At 41.5% G+C, this 19,132-nt stretch overlaps 2 protein-coding genes across 2 annotated transcripts; both read left to right on the top strand.

Moving 5' to 3' along the window:
* The first annotated feature begins 6,288 nt into the window (after positions 1–6,288).
* Positions 6,289–10,868, top strand: LOC118209487 (extracellular calcium-sensing receptor-like). Its single transcript, XM_035384803.1, has 6 exons — positions 6,289–6,517; positions 6,606–6,876; positions 7,284–8,111; positions 8,338–8,562; positions 8,868–8,991; positions 9,839–10,868. The coding sequence occupies exons 1-6, from the start codon at positions 6,300–6,302 to the stop codon at positions 10,741–10,743; spliced, it is 2,571 nt and encodes an 856-aa protein (XP_035240694.1). The 5' UTR covers positions 6,289–6,299; the 3' UTR covers positions 10,744–10,868.
* Positions 10,869–13,656: 2,788 nt separating this feature from the next.
* LOC118209458 (extracellular calcium-sensing receptor-like) lies at positions 13,657–19,132 on the top strand. The gene is made up of 6 exons (XM_035384775.1): positions 13,657–13,885; positions 13,974–14,250; positions 14,544–15,371; positions 15,810–16,034; positions 16,553–16,676; positions 17,593–19,132. Exons 1-6 carry the CDS (start codon positions 13,668–13,670, stop codon positions 18,495–18,497), a joined length of 2,577 nt encoding a protein of 858 aa, XP_035240666.1. The 5' UTR covers positions 13,657–13,667; the 3' UTR covers positions 18,498–19,132.

Raw genomic sequence — 19,132 nt, forward strand, 5'->3', positions numbered from 1 at the left:
GGTGGGGGTATTGCACCAAGCAGGATTACTCAGCCAGGTAATTTCTAATATAGAATAGCATGACATTTGGTCCATAGAAGACGGTCCATAGATGGTCCATAGAATTATCCTCTATATCACTAGATCAACTTTAAATAAAATTTTATTCTGTTACAATATTGACCTTAGGTGGCAAAAAAACAGCAAACCAACCTCAGCCTAGCCAGACCTTCATTTGAATGATTCTGGCTAAGATATTCATAGTATTGGATTGATTTCAGACACCTTGGTCAGAAAACACAGGTGATTGTAATCAAATAGAAGGTGATCATCATGAAAGACAAAGTAGAACTTTATTGACAATAAAGGCAATACAGTTATGTTTGGCGGTATGGCTCTGTTCTGGAGCTCTCCTGCCAACCACGCAGCCCGCGTGGATAAGGCCGGGAGGCCAGCAGCCAAACCCCCCTAGAGGGGTACACACAGAACAGATCCAGCAGCAAAGCAAGTTCTTAACACATGGGGATGGAGCAATACAAATTCTTAACACATAGCAATGGAGAATGCAAATTCTTGACGCATGGGGATGGAGCTGGGGTGGTGGAGGGGATTTACGAAGCAACGTGCAGCGCTTGCATGCAGGAGGAGCAGCTGAATGAGTAGAGGGAGGCTGTTTAAGTAGACTACCCTGTTAGTGAATGTACTGTGATAGGCGAACATCACTCAGCTGAGCCATCAGCTGATTCAGCCGGAGCGCTTGACTCTCGTGGCCTGCCAGAACTACGCGATGCTCCATTTCTGTCAGGACCACTGTCATCAAAGTAGAACTTTATTGACAATAAAGGCAATACAGTTATGTTTGGCGGTATGGCTCTGTTCTGGAGCTCTCCCGCCAACCACGCAGCCCGCGTGGATAAGGCCGGGGGGCCAGCAGCCAAACCTCAAAACAACCATATATATTACATTACAGGCATTTAGCAGACGCTCTTATCCAGAGCGACTTACACAACTTTTACATAGCATTTTACATTGTATCCATTTATACAGCTGGATATATACTGAAGCAATTTCGGTTAAGTACCTTGCTCAAGGGTACAACGGCAGTGTCCTACCCGGGAATCGAACCTGCGACCTTCCGGTTACAAGCCCAGTTCCTTACCCACTGTGCTACACTCCGTTCCACATATGCCGACATGCTATTAATAAGTGTCTCCGGCTGATGTGATGACAATGTGTACGACCACCTGGAGGAAGCCCTTCGTCCAGTCGAGCCTTTCGGCTTGAGGCCGTCTATTTTTTACGTGGATCAGTGGTTATGTGTACCAACAGCATGTTGGACGTTCCCCTGAGGCCAATACTTAGATGTATTATTAATTAATAAACCAGAGGAACATACTATGTGTGGTATGATATTATGCTGTGTACCGACAGCTTGTCGGTATTTCCCCTCGAGCGCCGAGATTTGAACTAACCGGGGGAAATATACTATCGACTACGTCAGTGTAAATGAATCCTCACTCGTTGCATAGGCCTACCGGAGGAGCCGTTAGTAGCAGCAGCAGGAACGCGGTGGCAGTAACGCAGCAGCGTAGGAGCCTTAGCAGCAGCAGTATGAGCAGCGAAGCACATGTTCGTCGATGATGTGATGACTATGTGTACGACCACCTGGAGGAAGCCCTTCGTCCAGTCAAGCCCTTCTGCTTGAGGCCGTCTATTTTTTTACGTGGATCAGTGGTTATGTGTACCAACAGCATGTTGGACGTTCCCCTGAGGCCAATAGTTAGATTAATTATTAATTAATAAACCAGGGGAACATACTATGTGAGATGTAATATTAGGCTATGTGTACCGACAGCTTGTCGGTATTTCCCCTCGAGCGCCAAGATTTAAACTAAACCAGGGGAAATATACTACTACCTGCATCAGTGTAAATGAATCCTCACTCATTGCCATCCATACAAGCATGCATGGACAAGAACGGGAGGGGGAAGCAGCAAAAACCCCCCAAAACAACCATACGCCGACATGTTAGTACTTAGTCTCCGGCTAAAGTGATGACTATGTGAAACGCCATTCGGCTAACGGAAGGGCCCTTCATCCGGTCAGCTCGAGGCCGTTCTAACATTGTGGGTCAGTGGCTATGTGTACCAAGCTTTTTTTTTTTTTTTTTTTGACCTTTCCCCTGAAGCAAGAGTAAAATTAAACCAGGGGAAAATACTATTTGTAATGTTGAAGGCTATGCCTACGTGTATGGCCTTGGCTTCTATCAATCAAATTTATTTGTATAGTGTATTTTACGGCAGTTGTCACAACCCTGGCCTGAACCCCCACAGGAGCAAGCCTAAGGCGACAGTGGCAAGGAAAACTCCCTGTGGCAGATAGGAAGAAACCTCGGAAGGAACCAGGCTCAAGGGGGAAACCCATCCTCCTCTGGCCAGCTCAAGTTGTTGATTGTGACAAACATGTCAGTCAGTGGCTTAGCTACCTCGTAAGCCCAAGGCCATTCAAACTAATCACCAAATATTATTAGGCTATGTGTACCAACGGATTGTTGGTATTTCCCCCCAGCACAGAGATTTAAACCAATTAGAGGGAAATATACTACTCATATTAGTGTAATGAATCCTCGTTCGGTAGTAGTAGCAGCAGCAGCAATAAACAGCAGGAGCAGTAGGAGCAGTAGCATCAGCAGCAGCAACACAGTAGCAGTATCATCAGCAGTAGTGGCAGCAGTAATGCAGCAGCAGCAGTAGCACCCAGCAGCAGTAACAGCAGCAGCAGAAACAGTACCAGCAGCAGCACTAGCTGCAGCAGCAGTAGCAGTAGCAGCAGCACTAGCAGTAGCAGGAACTGATTATAAAGGAAACATTGGCGGCTGCGACACCGGTACTTGCCAGTAGACAGTAGCAGCCGTGCTCCTATACTGCAAAGCTCATAGATTTTGAACGGAAATTATGTCAATGCCAATGGAGGAAGAAGTACATGTCCAAAGCCCCGTAGCTTCACTGAGGATGCCGGGAACCATCACTGCTGCCGTTGCTGCACTGGAGCAGGAGTGGTGGTGTAGAATTCCGGAATGGGGACCACATTGCCAATGAGACGGAGGCGGACGGCAACCAGATTTCGTCATGGCATTTCCCAATGAAGGCTCCTCAGGGCTTGCATGGGGGCGCCACCACAGGTACCAGGTCATGGAGGAGAGGATGGAAAACAGTGCTAGTAAGCAATAATGACACGAGTTCCTTCATTTTCTCAGATTAAAAGCTTGAGGTGTATACAAAATATAGCTAATTTAAGCATATTTGCCATGGTGAGATCACAAAGAACCACGAAGCATCAGGAAATGCAGTTTCAACAGTGGGTACTTTGGGGTTGAAACTCTTGCCTTAAAAGAGAGACCAGTTGTGAACGAAGTTATGAGGCTGAAGAGTCTATGCATCTATGCATAGACTCTTCAGCCTCATAACTCCGTTCACAAGGAAACTGACAAAGTTGCGAAAGCACATGCTACAAATCTGCCTGGAACCAGCCATAACCGGGAGCAGATGCAATGGATGACGCGCAACGCCATTCACGTGAGAATGCAATTGTAGAGACGGCGAGGCCAATACCTAGGCTATGCGGAGCATGTCCGTAGCAGGAGGTATAATTTTTTTTTCCTCAACATATGTGCTCAGTCGTGTGGTCACATGCCTGATCACATGCACGGTGAAGAGGTCAGAGCAGTGACGTGGAGAAGGCTACATCAAATCCCTTCTCTGCTATGATAAGCCTAAACGCCCGTTTAAGTGTCATGGAATACAACGATACACTTATGAATGCGGAATGTACGCATTTGCGTCTTGCAACAGCACGATATTAAGAGAACCAGTTGGACGAGACAACATTAAGCCTAATTTGTCTCATTAAAATGGACATTAGCAATCCCTAAACATTCAGCATCGTGATCTGACAGCTAAATTAGATAGCCAACCAAATTGTATCCTCGCAGATTTAACACCAATATGATTTTAATGTTTTCATTTTTCTGTCGCGATGATTGGGTCCCGATAGGGAACCGGCTTTTTAAGCGCAAATCGTGAGTCAGTGGAGAAAACTTTCTGTTTCTGAAGTTGAAAGCCGAAGCTGGTTTGCATTTTACAACCTTGGCTGTAGCCTACTTGCCGGTAACAGTCTAACACTCCTTGTAGTGTAGCGATTCAGCGAAGGGTAGAATGCAGCTTTGAACAATTTAGACGACTCTGCATCTCTGCTCTTTGCAACACGCCCTGCCGCCCATGTTCAATCTGCCAACCTATAACAGCCAGAGTTTAACTGCTATCTCGCAGCCCAATCCTTCCGGAATAACTGTTTACACCAGGAAGTAGGCCATTAGCCTACAAATACACAAACTATAGCCCGTGTGAGACATGGGGGCTATCTAGTAGCTGCGTGGTAGCGACTGCCCTTAATCCATTAGCCGTTCACAATGAACAAAGACTCTTTTACGCCTACTTTTCCATCTCAGCCAAGCTGAGAACTTTGGTGTTTCCCAATTCAGACATTTCCGCTTAGATTTACGTGAACGAATCCCAAATTCGCGTAAAAACGATTGATTGGAAGACCCCGTAGGGGATGATCACGTAGGGGATGTAGCGCACGACCCAATTCTACTGCGTTCCGGAAGGTAGCCGAAAGCATTCACGCCAGGGATTCTTTAGCAGTGACAGCATCTAGCATTGACTCTGGTGGTGACAATAAGCATGCCATTAACTTGTGCCCGCATATGTTGGAACGTTTCCGCTTTTAGCGAAAGACTTGCGATATTCGTGAAACCAGCCCCTCTGTGAGACGTCCCCGCAATCGAATGTGTATATTCAGTGTTGTCAATTTAGCGACTTTTAGAGGAGGCCATAGCTACTTTCCGTAGAAATAGTTGGCAACACTGTATATTGTGCGTTTACCGCTAGACTCAGAGCTCAGCAGAATTTAAATAAAGTTGATGACATTACCCGGCAAGAATCTGCAGCTAGCAGATATGGACGTGGCAGCAGCTTCCAGCCTTGAACATGGTGTCCTCCATGGAGGGGCGGCGGCCGCCGCAAAGCAGCGCTCCTTGAATGAAGCTCCCTGGCCAGTTAGCAGTGAAGACAATGCACCGATATCCTCAATATCTGGAATATGCCGCTTAAACAACGCTTTGCGTGGCTGGCCCCGAAATGGATCGCCTGCCTGCTGCAGCAAGAGCTTAGAGGTAAGGAGCAACTATGCAAATAAATAGCAAGACTTCCTCATAGTGCCTTAGACTAGCAGCTAACATGTAGCAAGCTGACATGGTTTAGACTGGCAGCATGCCGTAGCTGGATTGCAGGACGAAGCGCCGATTTACGAAGCAACGTGCAGCGCTCGCATGCAGGAGGAGCAGCCGAATGAGCAGAGGGAATCTGTTTAAGTAGACCGCCCTGTTAGTGAATGTACTGTGATAGGCGAACATCACTCAGCTGAGCCATCAGCTGATTCAGCCGAAGCGCTTGACTCTCGTGGCCTGCCAGAACTACGCGATGCTCCATTTTACATACCCTATTTAGGAAAACCAACATTTTTGTTGTTGCCCACCAAAATAATCCATATTCCCACCCAAAAATGACATCCTAGTAACATCTTTGATTGTATGCATTATTATTATTATAATTAGTATTACTATTGCACACTGTGCATGTCTCCCTCGCCCATTGCAGCATGGAGTGTATCCCCACAGCACACCTGTGGTGTGCAGCCAATTACTTTGTTGAAAACCTTGTTTATATTTTTGCAAACATTTCAGAAAGGTGCAAATTGCACTCTCTGCAGTTCAGCTCAAGAACAATTAAGAGGTCAACTTAAGAGATTCACAGCTTATGATGTGTCTGTGTCAAATGAAACTTGGTTTTATTTCATGAAATTTTAACTGCACTTTATTTTCATTCCAAACAAAATTATTGTCATTATATTGTATTGTATTGTTTTTACACATAGAATAATATAAAGTAAACAAGTCTATACCATTAATAAATAATAAAAATAATGTCTTTACTTAGGAAGGGTTCAGCAATCAATGTTGTGGAGTACCCGTGATTCTCTATATTCTTTTCCAGAGCTGTATTACTGAAATTACGGGAAATTTGTGTGCAAGGTGTTTCATTTGAGCTCTGTGCCTCAGCCTTGTTTTAATGGGATGAGCAGAAAGATGATGTCATCTAGTCTCCTGATGATCCTGAGGAGATGTGGAACATAATGTGATGGGAGAATAAAAAGCTGCTCCTCATTCAGCACTGCAGTGTGTGAGACTAGTCTGGCCAAAGATGATTCCTCTGGTGATGTGGCTTCTATGTTATCCCTTATCTGTTGCCACTCCTGTTAACTCGAGCCCTGACCCAGCCTGTTCCCTGCTGGGCAACTTTGAGCCCAATTTCCAGGCTGATGGAGACTTCATCATTGGAGGACTTTTCCCCATGCATTACAGTGTTGAGCCACCAGACCAGAACTTCACTTACAAACCAGCTGCTCCACAATGTCAGGGGTGAGTTCACAGTGTTTTTCACAATAGTACATAACTGTTTGTTTTTCCAAAAAAGTCATGTCACATTCTGCTGTTTGTCTCTGCACAGATTTGATCCCAGATCTTTCCGCTGGGCCCAAACAATGAGGCTGGCTGTTGAGGAGATCAATCAGAGTCAGAACCTGTTGCCTAATTTCACTCTGGGATACAAGATCTTTGACTCCTGTGCTGCAGATGGACAAAGGGCAGCTCTGGCAGTTCTGAATGGACCTGGTTTAGCCCAGAGTGCCGTTTGTTCTGGCACTGCTCCTGTTTTGGCTGTTGTTGGAGATTCTGGGTCTCTTGTCTCCAGAACTTTACAGCCCTTCAGAATTCCAATGGTGCGTATATTCTATGAGATCTTATATAATTTTCATTCTGATATAGGTTACGTGGATTGCTCAGTTACGTGCATTGCCTCTATAAAGATTGACTAATAACCTCAGCTCCGCCTGGTTCTGTTGGAAATAGTTTTATTGTGTATTCTTTCTGATATTCAGCCTTTTTAGATTTTAGAACCACACATACAGAAAAAGCATATAGTTTTGAGCATAGCTCAGTCAGACTTCAAAATATGTGGTTCTGGAGGAAGAAGACTCACTAAAGAAACATTACATTTTAGAAAAATATTTTCAATTTATTCTATGAGTACAAATGTTAAATGAAAATAACTGAAAATGAATGAATAGTAATAAAAAATAACTGAAATAACTTTTTTATTATAACTCATTTTTTAAAACTTTTTCAGATAAGTTATTGTTCAACGTGTTCCTGTCTTAGCAACAGGAACGAATTCCCAACATTTTTTAGAGTAATTCCTAACGACGACTACCAGGTAAAAGCCATTGCAAGCCTCCTGCTCCGATTTGGTTGGACTTGGGTTGGTGTTGTCACTGATGATGATGATTATGGGAGATTTGCTTTACAGGGCCTTTTGAAGGAATTCAAAAACACTAGTGTGTGTTTGGCCTACCAGACAATGATTCCCAAAGTGTACAGTTATGAAGGAATCCTTGAAATCCTTGATGTGATGAAGCACTCCACTGCAAGAGTCGTTATCAGCTTTGCTGCTGAAGGGGGGCTCTACCCCTTATTTAAAGAGTACATGGATCAGAACATCACTGGCATCCAGTGGATTGCCAGTGAAGCCTGGGCAACAGCATCGGTATTCGCAGGCAGTGAGTTCTACCCATTTCTGGGTGGCACCATTGGTTTCGCCGTCAGGCAGGGGCAGATTCCTGGTTTTAGAGACTACCTGATAAATGTAAACCCATTGAAGTACCCCAGTAACCCCCTGGTACACGAGCTTTGGGGTGCCTTGTATGGTTGCTCCCTCTACCCCTCCAGCAGCAGGACCCAGGCCTCTTCCCCGCTGTCCCCCTGTTCAGGACTGGAGCCCCTGCAGGAGCAGCACTCTGCCTACCTGAACACCTCCAGCCCTCGTTTTTCCTACAATGTGTACAAAGCCGTGTACGCCATCGCTCACTCCCTGCACAATCTCATCAGCTGTAAGCCTGGGAAAGGGCCCTTCCACAACTCCTCATGTGCTGATACCACAAACATTCAACCATGGCACGTAAGACTTCACACACTGAAACATCTATTGTAAAATTGTATTTATTGCATGCTATTTACATCAGTAATCAAATTAGACATAACATGGTATATACTGAGAAATACTTTATATTCAATATGACGTGTAATTCACTTCAAATTTGTTCCACTTAAGTAGATAATTATTTATTTTTTGTGGGGAATGTTTTGCTTCACTAAATGTGTACTAATACTATTTTCTGTAAAAGGTTCAGCAGTATCTTCAAGATGTTGTCTTCACTATTTCTGGAGAAGATGTTGATTTTGATGCAAATGGAGATTCAATTCCTTCATATGATCTGATCAATTGGCAAAGAGGAGCAGCTGGAAATATTGAGTTTGTCAATGTGGGTCTCTATGACGGTGCAAAGGATATTGGGAAGGAGTTGTTTATCCAGGAGGAGGTGATCATGTGGACTGGCCATGAAACTGAGGCAAGCCATAAACAGTGCATAGTTTACCAATATAACTATCCACACATTTATTCTATAATATACAACAATACGTCAAATGTGTATTTTCCAGAAAATATCAGAACAAAACATGTATTTGCAAATAACCAAAACAAAATCTTAAGGTAAATGCATGTGGGTGAGCTACCATGTCTATGACTGTAAGCCCAACATAGCAGGCATATTAATTTTCCAACAATTCGCAGTAATTTCCAATGATATCAGAGCACCTTGTGAACAAGTAAATGATTATGCAGATACACCTGGTTGTGTTATCCCTCTTGCAGGTGTTGGTGTCTGTGTGCAGTGAGAGCTGTGCTCCAGGAAGCAGGAAGGCTGTCCGTCGTGGGGAGCCTCTGTGCTGCTTTGATTGTGTACCATGTGACGACGGCAAGATTAGCAAGGAGAGGGGTGGGGGCTCCGCTCATTTTACTAAGTGCTATATTCACTGAAAAACTGCACTTCTTTGGTGACAGTAAATTGAGTGCAAATATCCAACAAATGAATAATAACATGAGATTTCTAAAGCACTTGCAATGAATGTCATAACTATCAACCATCATCTGCTAATAGTGACATAGTTTGCATTTGCCACGTGTGCAATTTTTTATATGCATGTGAATTTATTTCCTCCCCTTCCTGGTGGACTTAACTTTATCTTTGTGTGACACAATCCGCTAACATTAAATCACAACCACAACATAAAGCATGATGGTTTTCTGTTAAAGTTAGTATTTTTAAGTTGCTGAAAGCCACAATGACTTACAAATTAAAAATAGAAAAATAAAAGCTTGCTATAAGATACAATTATTTTATATACATCAAGTCAATGATGTGGATAATGAATAGATTGTCATCCATCTCTGCCAGATAAAATCTGAGGCATCAGTGCCTCAAGGTGTGAGGGGAAGGCCCTGTTTTATAGGGAGTTTTATTTTAATGGAAACCAGCAGGGGATAATTTTATTTCTGTCTTGCGATTGCATCTTTTTCTTGTCTCGTACATTATTTTATTACCTCAAAAGTACTAATTTTGTCTGTGAATAAACTCTTTACTTGATTCCTTTCCCTAGGTAGATAGTACCTTGGTACTACTCCTGTATAAGCAATCAAGTTTTCTGGAATTGAATTTTATGTTTCTCTTGCAATGATATAGTATTCGTTCATGTATCTTTATTTTAGGGCTTAGGATAGTCTATTGTGTGACACTTAACATAACTTATGTAACAACCTCGGTGTCTATTACTCTTCCTCTTTAGATTCAATAGACTGCGCATCTTGTCCTGAAGATTACTGGTCCAATGCAGCCAGAACTGAATGCATACCCAAAGCGATTGAGTACCTCTCCCATGATGCAATGGGACTGACCCTGACTGTGATAGCTGTAGTCGGAGCCTGCCTCACCGTCGCTGTTCTGGCAGTATTCCTCTACCACAGGAACACTCCGATTGTCAAAGTCAACAACTCAGAGCTGAGCTTCTTCATCCTGCTCTCTCTGACTCTGTGTTTCCTGTGTGCGCTGGTGTTCATTGGAGAGCCTACATCATGGTCCTGTATGCTGCGCCATACTGCCTTCAGCATCACTTTCTCACTCTGCATCTCCTGTATCCTGGGGAAGACTCTGGTGGTGCTGGCTGCTTTTACAGCCACCAGGCCTGGAAACAACCTCATGAAATGGCTGGGACCCAAACAGCAGAGATTTATCATCTCTGCCTGCACCTTCATACAAGTGATAATCTGTGCAGTATGGCTGATCACTGCTCCTCCTTTCCCAAACAAAAACACCCAGTACCACTGGTCCAGAATAATCCTGGAGTGTAGTGTGGGTTCTGAACAGGCCTTCTGGTGTGTTCTGGGATACATTGGTCTCCTGGCTGCTCTGTGTTTTATTCTAGCCTTTCTGGCCAGGAAGCTGCCAGGCAATTTTAATGAAGCCAAATACATCACCTTCAGCATGCTGATCTTCTGTGCAGTGTGGCTCGCCTTTGTACCAGCTTATATCAGCTCACCAGGCAAGTTCACTGTAGCTGTGGAGATATTTGCAATTCTAGCATCTAGTTTTGGCCTACTGCTTTGCTTATTTGCTCCAAAATGCTACATTATTTTACTGAAGCCACAGAAAAATACCAAACAACATCTGATGGGGAAAGTTGTTACCAAATAAAACAATGATTTTTTTTGTAATACATTGAGCTGTATTTCACATTTGGATTTAGCGACACACAGATATTGCTGTGGTATTGTTTCCTACTAAGCACTATACATATGAACACAACAATGAGGTTCCTTGATGGTTCCTAACTGCATTTACAGTGCCATTGAAGGAGCTCAAAAGCTGTATGTAAGGGTCGGGGATGGGGGGTGGGGCGGGGGTGGTAGAACCTCAGTTAACACCAATGTTGCAACCATGCAGAAGGAGCAAAATTACAACGGAACCATCACAGATGTTGATTTATTTATTTATTTTGTTAGGCAACGGAGAGGTTTGCTTATTTAATAATCCTTACCCTTCAAAAGACAAACTAAATCAATATAAACAAAAGATTGTGAAAAGGTCCTTTTTTTCACAAGATGACATTTGTGCCTGTGTATGTTTTTCTCTGTGTGTGTATGTCGGTGTCTGAAAAAAAAGAAAAAAAAACATTTATATATATATATATATATATATATATATATATATATATATATATATTTCACATTTTATTGCCTCAGAGCCTGAAGCAATGACATTTTTATATAGGAAATACTATTTCTTAACTACAAACCATACTTCACACTGTCAAAGTAAAAAAAAAGCATAATGACAGATTACATCCTGAGGGACTTTAAATTGTATATCCTTTTCAGAAGCAAAATGGCACCAGAAAAACCAAGGCTCGCTATCCTCTTCAAATTAACCCCAGAAGGGATTTTGTATTGGTGAACTGCAATGTTATTCAAATTCTGGCCTACCCATCTTTAAATAATTCTTATTGTCCAATACCAATTCGCTCAAGTTATGGACAAGCCTCTAACTGCAATGGAATTTTGAAGCTACGGGGCCACTAGGTTTGAAACTGAGACATTTTGGCACGTATAGTATGGAGGACTAAAGCTGCCATTATAATAAATAAATAAATTAATAAATAAATAAATAAGTAAATGACTCTATAAATAAATAAATCAAATAATAAAGAAAGAAATGTAGAAATAAAGGCTCAATGATCAAATAAATGTGCAATTGTAAATGTAATTTGAAAATAAATAAATACACACAGAAATAGTAAAATAAATGAATAAAATGTATTAATTTATTTGACAAATTACTTATTATTGTATTCATTTATTTTCATATTTAATTATTTCCCAATTCATTATTTCCTCTTTACATTTATTTCTGTTTTTTATTTATTTCCCTATTTATTCATTTCCCTATTGATTTATTTTCGTATTTATATATTCCTGTATTTCTTCACCCATGTGGTGGTGCTATAAAAAAGGGTCATGCTTAAAAGGCCATAATCTCCCACACCATAAGTCAGATGAACACAAAACTTCCTCGACCTATGCATTTGAATGTGCTCTACACCTTTGTTATTGGGACCACGCATGACTGCCATATTGTTTGCCCGCCATTTTGGCTTTTTTGAAAAACAGGTTTTTCTATAGGGATTTTTCAATTTTGGCACAATCAGCACCAAATCGGATACAGAGCCTCAGGGGAACACCCTACTTAAACGCAATATAAATGGGCCCAATCGGATAAACGGTATGGCCGCTGTCAACCGACGAACTTCTCGAACTTTGACAAAGTGAGTCTCTTAGCACAGAATTGACCATAAGTCATCAATAGTTTATACAATCATCAGGATGTTCAGTAGATATGTTTGGTGAAGGTATATGATCATGAGGACAAAACCATTTTAAAATAGCTCCATAGGGGGCGCAATAGTGCCAATGTTTGGACCCCTCCCAATGCCACTTGTAGCTTTAATTATTATTATTATTATTATTATTATTATTATTATTATTCCATCCATCCGTTATCTACATCTGCTTATTCTTGGTCAGGGTCAGGTGTGGGTGGGAAGGTGTGTTGGGCGTGGGGCGAGTGGGAAGGTGCTGGAGCCTATCCTAGCATGCATTGGCCGAGAGGCAGGAATACACCATGGACGGGTCACCAATCTGTTGCAGGGCACACGCACCATTCACTCACGCACTCATACATATAGGCAATTTAGAGTCTCCAATTAGCCTTGCATGTCTTTGGATTGTGGGAGAAAATTGGAGTACCCAGAGGAAACCCACATGGATATGGGGAGAAAAAAACATGCAATTATTATTAATATAATTATTATCATTATTATTATTATTGCACACTGTGCATGTCTCCCACTCCCATTGCAACATGCAGCGTATCCCCACAGCAAAGCTGTGGTGTGCAGCTAATTAGTTTGTTGAAAACGTTTTTTATATTTCTGCAGACATTTCAGAAAGATGCGAATTGCACTCTCTGCAGTTCACCCTTGGTGACTGGCCCCCCACATCGCGACTTGCAGCTATATTATTATTATTAGAATTATTATACTGATAATAATAATAATAATAAAGCTCTTGAAAAATTGAGATCACTTCAACTTTAGAGATTCACAGCTTACGGTTATGTGTCTGTTGGTTTTCTTTCATGAAATTTTAACTGCATTTAATTTTAATTCCAAATAATAATATTGTCATTATGTTGTATTGTATTGTTCTTACACATTAAATAATATGAAGTAAATAAGTCTATGCCCATTAAGAAATAATAAAAATAATGTCATTACTTAGGAAGGGTTCAGCAATCAATATTGTAGAATACCTGCGATTCAAAAAATATGGTGTGGTCTCTATATTCTTTTCGAGGGGTGTATTACTGAAATTATGGAAAATTTGCGTGCAAGCTGTTTCATTTGAGCTCTGCGTCTCAACCTTTTTTTAATAGGTTGAGCAGAATGATGATGTCATGTAGTCTCCTGATGATCCTGAGGAGATACGGAACATAATGTGATGGGAGAATAAAAAGCTGCTCCTCATTCAGCACCGCAGTGTGTGAGACTAGCCTGGCCAAGGATGACTCCTCTGGTGATGTGGCTTTTATGTTACCCCTTATCTGTTGCCACTCCTGTTAACTCGAGCCCTGACCCAGCCTGTTCCCTGCTGGGCAACTTTGAGCCCGATTTCCACGCTGATGGAGACTTCATCATTGGAGGAATTTTCCCCATGCATTACAGAGTTGAGCCACCAGACCAGAACTTCACTTACAAACCAGCTGATCCACAATGTCAGGGGTGAGTTCACAATTTTTTTGACAACAGTACATAACTATTAGCTTTTCCAACCAAGTCAAGTCACATTCTGCTGTTGATCTTCGCACAGATTAGACCCCAGATCTTTCCGCTGGGCTCAGACCATGAGGCTGGCTGTTGAGGAGATCAACCAGAGCCAGAACATGCTGCCTAACTTCACTCTGGGATACAAGATCTTTGACTCCTGTGCTACACAAGCATCAAGACAAAGGGCAACTCTGGCAGTTCTGAATGGACCTGGTGTAGCCCAGAATGCTGTGTGTTCTGGCACTGCTCCTGTTTTGGCTGTTGTTGGAAATGCTGGAACTCTTGTCTCCAGAACTTTGCAGCCCTTCAAAATTCCAATGGTGTGTATATTCTATGAGATCTTATATAATTGTCATTCTGATATAGGTTAAGTGGATTGTTCAGTTTCATTAAACCACACATACAGAATAAGCTTTTAGTTTTGAACATAGCTCAGTCAGCCTTCAAAATATGTGGTTCTGCATGAAGAAGATTCACTAAAGAGAAGAGTATCTTCTAGAAAAAAGCCCTGATTTTTCATTTTATATTTGTACTAAATTACTAAAAATGAATAAAACGTGATAAAAATAACTGAAATAACTTTTTATTATAACTTTCTAAAAATCTTTTTCAGATAAGTTATTTTTCAACGTGTTCCTGTCTTAGCAACAGGAACGAATTCCCAACATTTTTTAGAGTAATTCCTAATGACGACTACCAGGTAAAAGCCATTGCAAGCCTCCTGCTCCGATTTGGTTGGACTTGGGTTGGTGTTGTCACAGAAGATGGTGATTATGGGAGATTTGCCTTACAGGGCCTGTTGAAGGAAGTAAAAAACAGTGGTGTGTGTGTGGCCTACCAGAAAATGATTCCCAAAGTGTACAGCCGTGAAGGAATCCTTGAAATCCTTGATGTGATTAAGCACTCCACTGCAAAAGTCATTATCAGCTTTGCCGCTGAAGGGGAGCTCTACCCCTTATTTAAAGAGTACATGGATCAGAACATCACTGGCATCCAGTGGATTGCCAGTGAAGCCTGGGTAACAGCTTCAGTATTCGCCGGCAGCGAGTTCTACCCATTTCTAGGTGGCACCATTGGTTTCGCCGTCAGGCAAGGGCAGATCCCTGGTCTCAGAGACTACCTGATGAATGTAAGCCCATTGAGCTACCCCGGTAACCCCCTGGTGCACGAGCTGTGGGGTGCCTTGTACGGTTGCTCTCTCTACCCCTCCAGCAGCAGGACCCAGGCATCCTCCCAGCTGCCCCCCTGTTCAGGGCTGGAGCCCCTGCAGGAGCAGCACTCTGCCTACCTGAACACCTCCCGCCCTCGTATTTCCTACAATGTGTACAAAGCTGTGTACGCCATCGCTCACTCCCTCCACAACCTCATCAGCTGTAAGCCTGGGAAAGGGCCCTTCCACAACTCCTCATGTGCTGATGCCACAAACATTCAACCATGGCACGTAAGACTTCACATTGAAATATCCATTGTAAATTTTGTTTATGTTTTCCAAAGTTTTTATAGAATTTCTAAATATTTGCTGACGGAGTGTCTGTCTGTTGTTCAGATTTTATATGCGATGACACCCTGCAGATACCATGGTACTGGGTAAAGCTGTGAAGCCAATGTAGCCCTTTTTTTTCACACTGTGTAAAAATTCAGATAATTGCAAATGAACATTTTCTCTTAATGAATGGCACTAAAGTAAGCTGAAGCACTTATTGCATGTTATTTACATTGGTAATCAAATTAGACCTAACGTATTTACAGAGTAATACTTCATATTGACGTATTAAATATGAAATGTAATTCACTTCAAATTTGTTTCACTTAAGTGGTTAATTATTTCATTTTTGTGAGGAATTTCACTTCACTAAATGTGGACTGTTTCCTGTAAAAGGTTCAGCAGTATCTCCAAGATGTTGTGTTCGCTATTTCTGGAGAAGATGTGGATTTTGATGCAAATGGAGATTCAATCCCTTCATATGATCTGATCAATTGGCAAAGAGGAGCAGCTGGAAATATTGAGTTTGTCAATGTTGGTCTGTATGATGGTGCCAAGGACATTGGGAGGGAGCTATTTATCCACGAGGAGGTGATCATGTGGACTGGCCATAAAACTGAGGCAAGCAGTAAACAGTGCATAGTTTATCAGTATTACTATCGCCACATGTATTCTATAATATACAATACTACTTCAAATGTATAATGGCTGCAATTCAGATTTGAAAAAAAAAAAAAGGTATACTGTATTTCATAATTTTCAAGCAACTGTTTTATAAGTCTTCTTTCCTGAAAAATGTTTTTGCTTTGTTGCAGGTGGGTGCAGATTATCTGGTGTTCATAAGGAAAAGCTATGTTGAAATAATATGAACAAATTAAATTGGGTTCAGTGTGAGTTTTTTTTTTTAATGTGTATTTTCCAGAGAATACCAGAAAATTACAGATATATGCAAATAACCATAACGAAAGCTTGAGGTAAATGCATATGTTTGAGGTACCATATCCATGACTTTAAGCCCAACATAGCAGACATATTAATTTTCCAACAATAAGCAGTAATTTCCAATAATATCAGAGCACCTTCTAGGGAACAAGTAAATGATTATGCAGATACACCTGGTTGTGTTTTCCCTCATGCAGGTGTTGGTGTCTGTGTGCAGTGAGAGCTGTGCTCCAGGAAGCAGGAAGGCTGTCCGTCGTGGGGAGCCTCTGTGCTGCTTTGACTGTGTACCATGTGACGACGGCAAGATTAGCATTGAGAGGGGTGAGGGCTCCACTCTTTTTTACTAAGTGCTATATTCACTGAAAGATTGCACATCTTTGGTGACAGTAAATTGAGTGCAAATATCCAAAAAATGAATAATGAGATTTCTAAAGCACATACCATGAATGTCACAACTATCAACCATCACAACTATCAACCATCATCTGTTAATAATGACATTGTTTGCTTTTGCCACGTGTGCAATTGTTTATATGCATATGAATTTATTTCTTTATTATTATTTATTTAATTTATTATTTATCTTTGTGTGACATAATCAGCTAACATTAAATCACAACCACAACATAAAGCATGATGATTTTCTGTTAAAGTCAGCATTTTCAAGTCACTGAAAACTTTGAGCCACAACGACTTACAAATTTTAAATACAAAAATAAAAGCTTGCTATAAGATACAATTATTTTAAATATGTTGAGTCCTTGATGTGGATAATAAATAGATTGTCATCCATCTCTGCCAGATAAAATCTGAGGCATCAGTGTAAAGGAAACCACTGTTTGATGGAGCAAAGCCATTGCAATGTCTGAGGGGGAGGCACTGTTTTATAGGGAGTTGTATTTTAATGGAAACCAGCAGGGGATAATTTTCTTTCTGTCTTGTGATTGCATCTTCTTTTTCTTGTCTCATACATAATTTTATTACTTCCAAAGTATTAATTTTGTCTGTGATTGAACTATTTACTCGATTCCTTTCTCCAGGTAGATAAATACCTTGGTACTACTGTGCCTCCTATATAAACACATCCAGTTTTTTTTAATTGAATTTCAAGTTTCTCTTAGTGCAAGTATTTAGTATTCATTCATGTATCTTTATTATAGGGATTATGATAGTGGAATATGTGACACTTAACTTAAGTCACGTAACAACCTCTGTGTCTCTTACTCTTCCTCTTTAGATTCAGTAGATTGCACATCTTGTCCTGAAGATTACTGGTCCAATGCAGCCAGAATTGAATGCATACCCAAAGTGATTGAGTACCTCTCCCATGATGCAATGGGACTGACCCTGACTGTGATAGCTGTAGTCGGAGCCTGCCTCACCATCGCTGTTCTGGCAGTATTCCTCTACCACAGGAACACTCCGATTGTCAAAGTCAACAACTCAGAGGTGAGCTTCTTCATCCTGCTCTCTCTGACTCTGTGTTTTCTGTGTGCACTGGTGTTCATTGGAGAGCCTACATCATGGTCCTGCATGCTGCGCCATACTGCCTTCAGCATCACTTTCTCACTTTGCATCTCCTGTATCCTGGGGAAGACTCTGGTGGTGCTGGCTGCCTTTACAGCCACCAGGCCTGGAAACAACCTCATGAAATGGCTGAGACCCAAACAGCAGAGATTCATCATCACTGCCTGCACCTTTATACAAGTGATAATCTGTGCAGTATGGCTAATCACTGCTCCCCCTTTCCCAAATAAAAACAGTCAGTACCACCGGTCCAGAATAATCCTGGAGTGCAGAGTGGGTTCTGAACAGGCCTTCTGGTGTGTTCTGGGATACATTGGTCTCCTGGCTGCTCTGTGTTTTATTCTGGCCTTTCTGGCCAGGAAACTGCCAGGCAATTTTAATGAAGCCAAATACATCACCTTCAGCATGCTGATCTTCTGTGCAGTGTGGCTTGCCTTTGTACCAGCTTATGTCAGCTCACCTGGAAAGTTCACTGTAGCTGTGGAGATATTTGCAATTCTAGCATCTAGTTTTGGCCTACTGCTTTGCTTATTTGCTCCAAAATGCTACATCATTTTACTGAAGCCACAGAAAAATACAAAACAACATCTGATGGGAAAAGTTGTTACCAAATAAAACAATGATGTTTTCTGTAATAAATCGAGCTGTATTCGATATCTGGATTCAGTGACACACATTCAGATATTGCTGTGGTATTGTTTCCTACTAAGCACTATAAATATGAACACAGCAACAAGATTCCTTGATGGTTTTTAACTGCATTTACAGTGCCTTTGAAGGAGCTCAGAAGCTGTACGGTTATGGGGGGTGGGTGGGTTTAGAACCTCAGTTAACACCAATGTTGCAACCATGCCGCAACAGCCAAATTGCACCTGAACAGTCACAAATGTTTTTAATTATGTATTTTGTTAGGCAAAGCAGAGGTAACTGATATTATAATGCTTACCATTGAAAAGACAAACAAAATCAATATAAACCAAAGATTGTGAAAAGTTCCTTATGACACAAGAAGACTGTGTATGTGTTTGTCTGTGTGGTGTGTGTATATGGGTGTGTTTTGTTGTCTCAGAGCTAGAAACAATGACATTTTTATATAGGAAATACTATTTCTTAACTACAAACCATACTTCACACTGTCAAAGCAAAAAAAAGCATAATGACAAATTACATCCTGAGGGACTTTAAATTGTAAATCCATTTCAGAAGCAAAATGGCACCAGAAAAACCAAGGCTCACTATCTTCTTCAAAA

Source organism: Anguilla anguilla, chromosome 12 (assembly GCF_013347855.1).
Source record: "Anguilla anguilla isolate fAngAng1 chromosome 12, fAngAng1.pri, whole genome shotgun sequence".
Classification (NCBI taxonomy): Eukaryota; Metazoa; Chordata; class Actinopteri; order Anguilliformes; family Anguillidae; genus Anguilla; species Anguilla anguilla.

Bases quoted from the DNA above. Each gene is read 5' to 3' on its own strand.
- LOC118209458 (XM_035384775.1), top strand. From the start codon at position 13,668: ATGACTCCTCTGGTGATGTGGCTTTTATGTTACCCCTTATCTGTTGCC. The intron at 14,251-14,543 runs GTGTGTATATTC...AATCTTTTTCAG, and splicing joins AGCCCTTCAAAATTCCAATG to ATAAGTTATTTTTCAACGTG. The intron at 15,372-15,809 runs GTAAGACTTCAC...TTCCTGTAAAAG, and splicing joins CAAACATTCAACCATGGCAC to GTTCAGCAGTATCTCCAAGA.
- LOC118209487 (XM_035384803.1), top strand. From the start codon at position 6,300: ATGATTCCTCTGGTGATGTGGCTTCTATGTTATCCCTTATCTGTTGCC. The intron at 8,112-8,337 runs GTAAGACTTCAC...TTTCTGTAAAAG, and splicing joins CAAACATTCAACCATGGCAC to GTTCAGCAGTATCTTCAAGA. The intron at 8,563-8,867 runs GCAAGCCATAAA...TCCCTCTTGCAG, and splicing joins GGACTGGCCATGAAACTGAG to GTGTTGGTGTCTGTGTGCAG.